The 9,885-nt window shown below is 51.8% G+C and overlaps 1 protein-coding gene across 1 annotated transcript; it reads left to right on the top strand.

Annotated features, from left to right (window-relative positions):
* Positions 1 to 269: 269 nt before the first annotated feature.
* Positions 270 to 9,630, top strand: LOC139056158 (uncharacterized). The gene is made up of 3 exons (XM_070534111.1): positions 270 to 370; positions 2,760 to 2,829; positions 8,414 to 9,630. Exons 1-3 carry the CDS (start codon positions 332 to 334, stop codon positions 8,641 to 8,643), a joined length of 339 nt encoding a protein of 112 aa, XP_070390212.1. The 5' UTR covers positions 270 to 331; the 3' UTR covers positions 8,644 to 9,630.
* The last annotated feature ends 255 nt before the right edge of the window (positions 9,631 to 9,885 follow it).

Below are 9,885 nucleotides of genomic sequence, written 5' to 3' on the forward strand. Positions count from 1 at the left end.
TTCGCTGCACTTGCATCGGGATGGACCAGCTGCCCGATGGTGACCAGCCGACTTGCTGTGACGCTTTCAGCTTTGCACTGCGCAACTGCGTCGCCGGACCAACCTCACGGAACCGGAATGGCGTCATCCATATCTGATGCATCGTCAGACACCCAATGTCCTGCTTTGGCGTCTAATGCTCGATGCGCGATACCGGAAATGTTCATCTACGCACGAGCTCATGCTTCTTCATATTGATGCTTCACTATCGTCAGTGCCATCACACCCACCCGACTATTTAAAACGCCAGCTGCTGGCTGAACCTTCCAGTGGGCATGTTGGAGCAGCAGGGATGCAGCCGGCCATAAACCCGTTCCTTTTCTTGGTGCAGGTTTGTGAAGCTCCTTCTTATTATTGTAAAAAATCGAACAACGTGTTTCTGCTGCTCCTACCATGCCCACCATTACTTCTGATTGTTTCAACGTTATCAAACTGCTAATGTTGTGTGGGGACATAGAAGAAGACCCTGGACCTGATGACCTGAATGTACCACCGGAGTTAGCAGTTGTTGTTAAAATTATTGTTGCACATGTTGACTCGCGTCATGATGAACTAAAGATAATGCTTGACGACGTCAAAGAAAGTCAAATTGCCCTAGAAGAAACTGTGTCTGACATTAACGTACGCTAGACTTGCCATCGTAGAGGACCGCGTAAACAATTGAGATGAGGGCCAAACTAATGACCTGCAAGAAGTAGTTGCGGACACAGCTCGTGAAGAAGGTGCCGAACTTCGGAGCAGGCTAGACGATTTTGAAGACCGCGCACGTAGGGAGAACCTAATTTTTTACGGTCTTGCTGACTCGTCAAGTGAATCCTGGACTCAATCGGAAGAATATGTTAAAGCTCTTCTATGCAGTAGCTTAGGTACGCAGTTGTCATCTGACAGCATATCTCAAGCCCATAGATTAGGAGCATACGTAGCTGCTAAATGTCGACCAATAATTGCAAAGTTTACAAGCTTTAAAACAAAAGATGCTATATTTTCTAATAAGGGCGAACCTAAAGGATCAGGTGCAAGCATTTCTGCAGACTTCTGCAAGGCAACCCGTAATTGCCGAAAGAAACTTACCGAGTATGGCAAGGCAAGCGGACAGCCCTTTTCCTTGCGACACAATAGGATGTACATCAACAAAAAATGCTTCATGTACTCCTCGCAAACCAATACTGTGTACTAAATTTCCCCAGATTGCAGATCGTTCTCCGCTTTCGTCAATTGCTTCTACGTCAGGGCAGGATAACCCGCCAGAGAGATAGCACAAGTATTCTAAGAGGGGCGTGCCTACCGTGGGCAACATTTCTTTTGTCTTTACAAACATTAGAAGTGTCATTCACAAACGAGATGGTTTGTCTTCTATCATTGATGATTGTGCTGCAGATGTGGTTGTACTGACAGAAACTTGGCTTTCAAGTAAAATCGCTGACAATGAAATTTTACACTGTCACAATGATTATAAATTCTTCAGATCTGATCGAAGCGGAAGAAAAGGCGGTAGTGTGCTTATTGCAGTATCAACGCGTCATTTCTGTCAAGTTATTTCAGTCATATATCCACTAGAAATTGTGTGCACATGCGTTCGTTTCGGACGTCACGAAGTAATTATTTGTGCCTGTTACCGTGCACCTCAATCTTGTTCGACGTTCTGTGATTCTTTATTTGACGCTTTTAATAACATTCTTATACGATACCCAAATTCTCCCCTTCTAGTTTTAGGTGATTTTAATTTCCCAGATATTTTGTGGGATAGCAGCCATGCCTTTATTTGTACGCATACTAATGAAAGGTCTGATTTTGTTAGTCTCTGTCATGATTTCAATTTAACCCAATTAGTAAAAGAACCTACGCAAGTTACTACTACCTCATCAAACGTGCTAGATCTAGCCCTTACTTCAATCCCAGATGTGTTTTCAGCATTTACATATTTGCCTGGGTAAGCGACCATTGTATCCTTCACTTTCTTTGCAACTTTCCTTTCGAGCGAGCGCCACAGCACAGCAAAATCATAAGAGAATATGCTGGAGAGAATAGCGCCGCTCTTGACGTCGAAATGCAATCTTTTTGCGAATCGTTCCTGCGCTTCTACACGTATAATATTGTAGAAGAGAACTAGGCAACTTATAAAACAAGAATGTTTTCCCTTACCGAGAAATATGTGCCTTTGCGTAAAATTCATTCCAAGTTTCGCTCTCCTTGGTTCACTCCACTGCTCAGCCGTCTACGAAACAAGAGAACAATAATTTACAGAAAAGCAGTATCAGGGGATAACGCTGAACGCTGGGCAGCTTATCAAAATTGCGTCTCTGATTACAAGCGTGAACTTGAAACGGCCGAGCGCAATTCCTTTTCAAGCACTCTTCCTTCTCTGCTTCGAAATAAACCGCGTAAATTTTGGGAAGTGGTTAGCGCTAAACCGAAACAAGATATCCAACTATCGAATGAAACGGGGAACGTCATACCATCTGATATGTGCTGTGTTGCTCTGCATAACGTATTTAAATGTTCGTTTTCTGACGATCAGCCTTTTTCATGACCCGTATTTAATAGCCCCTTGTTTCCCACGATGGATCCCATAATCATTGATTGGGTTGGAATAACAAAACTCATAGAGAATCTAAAGGTATCTGCACCCGGCCCTGATGAAATAACTGCTCAGTTTTTTAAATGCACTGTAACCCACTTACACTTACTTACTCACTTACTTTTTTATGTAAACTGTCAAGCAGTCCTTAGAATGCGGTGTGCTGCCAAACGACTGGATGTCGGAGAAGGTGGTGCCTACTCCAAAACAAGGTAACCCTTCATGCGCTATCAACTACATACCCATCTCGTTAACCAGCATTTCCGGGAAACTTCTGGAACACATAATTTTCTCTAATCTCGTGCTTTTCCATGAATCTACCAACTTTTTTAGTAAGTATCAGCATGGTCTCCGAAAAAAAATTTTTCATGTGAGACACAGTTAGTCATGTTTACTAATGACCTGTTTTCATCTCTAGACCGAGGTTCTTCTATTGATTGTATGTAGGTGGTGGTGGTGATAAACTTTATTGAAAGGGGGAAGGGTAAAGAGGCACGTGGCTGAGTGTTAGGGCTCAAGTAAGGCCCTGGGCCTGCTTGGCCTTTTCCGCCCAGTCCACCAGTTCAAGTTGTCGGTCGACGTCCCCGGAACTGAGCCAGGCTGTCCAGTCAGTCTCGCTGCTGACGGGGGGATGAGAGAACGGGAGCGAGGTGCATTCCCACATTATGTGTGTGAGTGTTCCTGTTTCTGAACAGAGCCTACATTTGTCGCTTTCCCTGCCCCCTGTGATTTTGTTAATGTATTTTGGGTGTGGGTATGTATTTGTCTGAAGTCGCCGAAACGCGACCGCTTGCGTTTTGTCGAGCTGCTTGGCCGGTGGTGGGAGCACGCGACGCCTCAAGCGATACCGATGGGCTATTTCATAATAAGTCTCGCAGGGTTCCTCGTGTCTCTCCTCCTCATTCACGCCGTCCGCATCCGCGGACGAGGCTCGGCACGCGAGATCTCGAGCCAAACTGTGAGCCGACGCGTTGCCGGGCACAGCCGCGTGAGCGGGGGTCCACACGAGGGTTTTCAAGCCGCTTAGGGGGCGTCGTGTGAGGACATGGTACGCCTGTTTGCAAATTCTACCACGGACGAAATTGCCGATGGCCTGCTTGCTGTCGCTGATGACGGTATTCGCGTCCGCATGCATGGCCATGGCAATTCGCGGTTTCCTCCGCTTCCACCACTCGGCCAGCCGTGATTATTGTATGTTCTATCAGTCCTCCGCTGTGATCAGCTACCACCTCAGTCATGAGGTCGCCGCGAGGGTGTCTGGCTGCGTCTATGTAGACCACTCCATCTTGCAAGCCATAGCGTCGCCAAATGGCTTCACTACAGGCCTGCCGACGGCCCTGATGGAACTCGGGGTCCATGTTGCGGGGTAGAGGTGGGGCATAAATATGCCCCCTGACATTTCGTGGAATCGTAACGTACTCTGTAACCTCGGCGATAGCCTCGAGACTGAGCTTCCGGAGGACTGTGCGGCCAGCCGGGGTTAGCGAGAGACGACGGACTTGGGCTGTGTGGTGAGCGTCTAAGAGCTCCTCGATCGTGTTATGCATGCCTAAGGCCTCTAGCCTTGCGGTGGCCGCGTGGTCCGGAAGGCCCAAGGCTGCCTTTGTGCTTCGTCGGATCATGGTGTTTAATTTGGCTAAATCTGTGGCTGCGAGTTTGACATATGGTGTCGAGTACATGGTTCTGCTGGTTATGTATGCCTGCACAAGTCGAAGCAAATCGCCCTCGCCCATGCCGTGGTGCCGATTAGCCACCCGGCGAATGAGCTGTAGTGTGTAGTTGGTCGCCCGCTGGAGTTTCTTTAACATGAGCCCGCAGCGCAGCGTGTTCTGAAAGTCTAGCCCCAATATTTTGATACTGGGGCGCTCCGGGATGGTAAGTTCTCCGACTTTAAAGCGCCCCTGAAACGGTTCGGACAAATTTTGAAGGCGCGTAGGGTACAGCTTAAGTAGAACATTCGCACCACAATTTAAGTGAAGCGTTACGTATTAATGGAGCTGCAAGCGATTAGAAGTTACCCTCCTCCCTAGCTATGCTTTTCCTCCTCAACTCGCTCGCCGAGCGAGCGGCGCTAAGCTCCGCCTTCACTGGTTCAGTGTCACGATGCGACGTCACATCGCTCACTTCCGGTTGTTTAGGAGCACGCCCCGTCCCGCGCGAGACCTCTCCGCTAGCCGCTTGGCCGTTGACCGAGAGCTATCGAAGCAGCGTGCGTTGCGAGCATTCTGTCGTAGCGCCGAACGTGTCCGGTACTCCGCTAAAAACAGGCAAGCTGGTCATTTCGGCAAATGACTGGAGGCATAAACTCAAGCTGATGAAGGAACTTTAGCGTAGACGTACGTGAGCAGCCTGATCGGTCTGCACGGTCCAGACACTTGCTGGCGCAGCACTTAAGCAGTCAAACAAAGCGCTAATATTGCTCTAACCAAAATATTGAAATATAATATTGACCGCGGAGCTCTCGTCAAAATGGAGTACGTTGTAACACAAACAGAGGACACTTGCTGTGTGCCGGAAGTGCTGAAGTGTACTAAAAAACTATTCTTGTGTATTCTCTTTAAGTTATTTTCTTTTTACAAAAACAAAGTAACTAACATTCCAACTATTACGAGCATCATTTGTTCACCATAAAGTTGGAAAAATTATCGACCACGCGCCCTGGTCAGCCAATCAGATAGCTCGCCCATGTGACGTAATATGGGTTATTTGCATCATATGGGTAGGGGCGGCTTAAAATTCCGCCGAGTAGTGCGCTGCGATCGGCAGCGATGTGTATTTTTAAAACCTTATAATAAATTATACGCTTTACGCAGAGCACTTAGATGCATCAATTAATGATCAGAAGAACCTACTCTAACGACTCAGTACGTTTGTAGAAAATCGCCAAAATCGTTTCAGGGTCCCTTTAAGCTCAAGGAAGCGCCTTCTCCGTGGTAATCCCCTGGGACAGCTACTTCTGCTGGGCTTGATCAGGAGGTATTCGGATTTTTCCGGTGAGCACGTCAGGCCCCTTGACTCCGCATAAGCTTGTACGACGTCGATGCCGCGTTGCATGATCTCTAGAAGAGCTTGTGGATCATCCGCCGATGCCCATAACGTCACGTCGTCAGCGTAGAGGCTGTGGTGAAGCCCAGGGATAGAGCACAGCAGTTCCGGGAGCCCGCGCATCGCCGCGTTAAAGAGAAAAGGGGAGATGACTGATCCCTGCGGCGTGCCTCGGCTCCCCAGCTCTATAAATTCAGTTTCATGTTCGCCGACTTTGATCCGGCACTTCCGGTCGGTGAGAAAGTTTCGGACGTATTGGTACGCTCGGTTTCCGACACCCAGTTGGGTCAGGCCCTCGAGCACCGCTGCGTGGGCGACATTGTCGAAGGCCTTCTTCAGGTCGAGGCCCAGGAGGCACCGGAATTGGCGAGCGTCCGCCGGACTTTCGGGTTGCATCACCTGCCTTTTTACCTGAAGGAGCACATCTTCTACGTGTTCATTGAGACGGTCTAGGACCACGTGCTCCATCAGTTTGCCGACGCATGATGTCAGTGAAATCGGCCTGAGGTTGTCCGCATTGAGTGGTTTGCCTGGTTTTGGTATAAAGACGATCGTTGACGTCTTCCACTCTTCCGGGATGACGCCCGTCTTCCAGCATTCGTTCATGAACTCTGTGAGCTGCTCCATTGCGGCCTCGTCCAGGTTGCGTAGCATCTTGTTGGTAACGAGGTCCGAACCCGGCGCCGAGTTCGTCCGCAGCTTGTAGGCGGCTGCCGACACCTCAGCGAACGTAATGTCTTCGTCTATGTGCGCGTTCGGCCGCCCCTGGTAGGCCGCAGGTAACGGTGTCTTGAGTTGCGGGCCGATGTACTTGTCTCGCATCTCTGCCAGGAATGTCCCCGGGTCCTGAGCATGCCTGTGGATTAACTTGGCCATGTTTCTTCTGCCTTCGACCCTGGTGGTGTCCGGATCCAGGAGGTGGCGTAGAAGGTGCCACGTCCGGGCTGCGCTGAGGCGTCCCCTCATGCGATCACATATTTGGTACCATTGCTGCCGGGTGACCTCGGTCGCGTGATCGGAGATCTCTGCGTCGAGTCGAGTGATTCTTTCTTTTAGGGCTTGGTTATCTTTCCCCTGCTGTTGCCAACGCCGGAGCATGCTCGATCTTGCCTGCCACATGTGGAGCAGCCTGCTTTCGACGTTGGTGGTTTCCGGGGCGTCCTCCGGGTCAAGATGTTCCGTATGCTCTTCCACGTCGGCCAGGAGTTGGCTCATCCAGGATGAGATATTGGCGATGGGTCCCTCATTGGCTCGCATTCTTCTGGACTCGCGGAATTTGTCCCAGTTTGTAACCGAGAAGCGATGCTTCCGCCGACGCTTGCCGCGTGCATAGATTTCCGTGTGAAGGATACAGTGGTCGCTTGCCAGAGTTTCGCCGGTGTTTGTCCAGGCATAGTCTTGCGAGTGGACGACGAACGTCAGGTCAGGGTTATTGTCTACCTGACCTCGGCTGCCGATTCTGGTGCGGGTGGTAGTATCGTTGATTAGCGTGAGGCCCAGCTCTTGCGCGGCTTCTGCTAGATGTCTACCCTTGCGGGTGTCGCCCAGGTATCCCCACAGAGTACCGGCGTTGAAGTCCCCAACGATGAGCAGGGGGCAGTCGCGGCTGACTTTGAGGGCCGAGCGAAAAATCGCATCGAGCTTCGGGTCTGCATGCGGGGCGACGTATACGTTGAGGATGAATAGGCTGGGATCTGACGTGCGCGTTGGGATGATCTCCACGAAAACGTGGGGGATGCCCGAGGGGGGAGAAGTTTCGATGTCGTGGATCGCCGTCACCTGCTCTCGGCGAACGAGCGTAGTGACTTTCTTGGAGTTGTTACGGCAATGGAAAGCCCGGTAAGAGGAGAGGCCGGCTTCCATGTTGACTTCTTGTAGCGCTATGATATCAGGTTTGTATGATTCTTGCTGTGCCGTGTTATTAACATGCTGGTGAAGGTTGGCCTTCTTCTTTTTGAATCCGTGGCAGTTCCACTGCCAAACGTGATAGGTGCTATTGGTTGTTACAGCCATGTTGATTGTTGGGGAGTGTGTGGACGGCCAGGTCCAGGCGGGAAGGGCGGAGGACCGCCGCTGCGCTGACGGGTGCCACCTGAGGAACGACCGCGGGGTGAGGGAGAGTCTGCTCCGGCTGGACGGGCGCTAATTTTGGGATGTATTGTGCGATTTGTGCGACCTGTGCGGCTAGCGTGTTGTGGTGCTGTTCGAGTGCCGTCATGCGGTTCTCTAACTGCTGGAAGCGTTCAAAAATCGCAGGAAGGATGGCGTCCATGGCCGCCTTGACCGCGCGTTCAACGTGTTGCTCTACGCGTTTCATTAGGTCTGCGTCCTCAATTGGGGCTGTAGTGGGAGTCCTGTGAATGAGGCTGGCTTTTCGTTTGTTCGGTGGACCCTGGGAGTCCATAACGGACTCTTCACTTTCGGTAGTTGTTGGTATGCTAATAGGCACCGAAGTCGGTGAGGGAACTGATAGGGCGCTAGTTGCCGTGCTAGGGTGTCGGTCCCTGTCCATTGGTTGTGGGAAGCAACCCCTCTCGTAGGTGCGGATCTTTGTATCCTGTTGTGCGATTTTTGTCTGCATGTTTTGGATGGTTTGCTGTAGACTCTTAACTGTGTCAAGTGTAACTATTTCGGGATGCACCTCGCTCCCCCTCCCTGCCACTATGCTGGCCCAGTTTCTTTGGGGCGTCACCTGTGATTGGGCTCCTTGTTGGTTTCGTTGCTGATGCTGCTGTTGGCCCCGGCCTCCAGGGTTGGCTTGGCTCCCCGGCTGCTGCCTCAGGGCGCTCCGCGATCTCGACCGGCCGCAGCGGCTCCTGCTCCGACCTCGGCTCCGGCTCCGACCCCGGCTGCTTGACCGACGTCTTCCGGCCATGGTGCCGCCGTCACCGGTCGACTCCCCATTCGCGAAGGAGACTGACGACGAGTGCCTCTCCCTAGACCAGCTGCGATGGTCGTCGCCCCGTGGCTGCGGTGAGTGAAGCTGCTCTTCCCGCTCTCGAGCCTGCCGATCGCGGCGCTGGCGTCGGCGCTGGCGGATGATGAAAGGGGTCTCAAACTTCTTCCGGCACTCCCGGCTTCCCGTGACGTGGCTCTTGCCGCACAATAGACAATGTGGCGTGCACTCGTGCCCGTCGGTCGTGTCGGGTGCTCCGCATTCTCTACACTTCTTGGTCGTGCCTCGATTCGGACAGACGTCTTCTCGATGCCCGGTCTGGTAGCAAATCAAGCAGGCTTGTACTCTGCGCCGAAATAAATTGCATCGGTGCCATGCCCCGCCGTACATGACGTAATGAGGAACTTCCTGTCTCCTGTAGACCAGCAGGACGGTTTCGGACTCGCCTAGACGGCGGAACCCCACTATGTCGGGATTTATGCCGCTCTCGGACAGATTCTCCTGAATTTGCTGTTGGGTGTGGTGCGGAGGAATTTGGCGAATAATGCCCTTCCCTTGATCTTCAGTTGGGAAGTAAGCATTAATCGGATAGGTTTGACTTCCCACCTTTAGCGTCGATAGCTTCGCGTAACTGTCGGCTCGGTCCCCATCCTCGGTACCCACGACAACGAAGTTACCGACGGCGTCCAAACGTACCATGTCCTTGCCGCAAGCTTGCTTTGACAGTCCCGTGGAAACACACAATGCCTCCACGACGGCTGATGGGCGTTGTCCGGACACATTAAAACCACCGCTGATTCGCAACACCACTTTGAAGTAGTGCGGAGGGATAGGGGGCTCCCTCGGGTGCTTGGGACGTCGCGCCGGGTTAGGCCTAACAACGACTCCGGCCGTGCTCGCCTTCTCGCGGGGCGAACTTATCGCTGACTTGCATTGGGCACGTTTGTCGCGCTGCAGCGTGCGCCATCCTTTATCTGCTAGGTCTTCGGGGGTGATGGGCGTCCCCTCCACGACGACTTCCATGTTGGCGTGGCGTCGTGGGCCGGTCCGGCCCCGACCACTTCAGACAGGAGCTATGCCTAACGGCGGTTTTCAGGCGAGAAAGCGGTCAAAATTCGACGTACCGAGGTGGGAGCGGTGTCCGTCGAGGCCGCTTGACTTGTTGAACGTGAAGATGCAATCGGTTCCTTCCTTGGACCAAGGGAACCTGGCGAAACAGCACAAGATAGCGGACCCCGTTTCGCATACGTACACACAGAAGCGCCTTCGTCGTCTTCCCATTGTGTGTAAGTGGACTGAATACTTTCTCGACAAACGAACTCAGTTC

The sequence above is a fragment of the Dermacentor albipictus genome, chromosome 1 (genome assembly GCF_038994185.2).
Source record: "Dermacentor albipictus isolate Rhodes 1998 colony chromosome 1, USDA_Dalb.pri_finalv2, whole genome shotgun sequence".
NCBI classification, from domain to species: Eukaryota; Metazoa; Arthropoda; class Arachnida; order Ixodida; family Ixodidae; genus Dermacentor; species Dermacentor albipictus.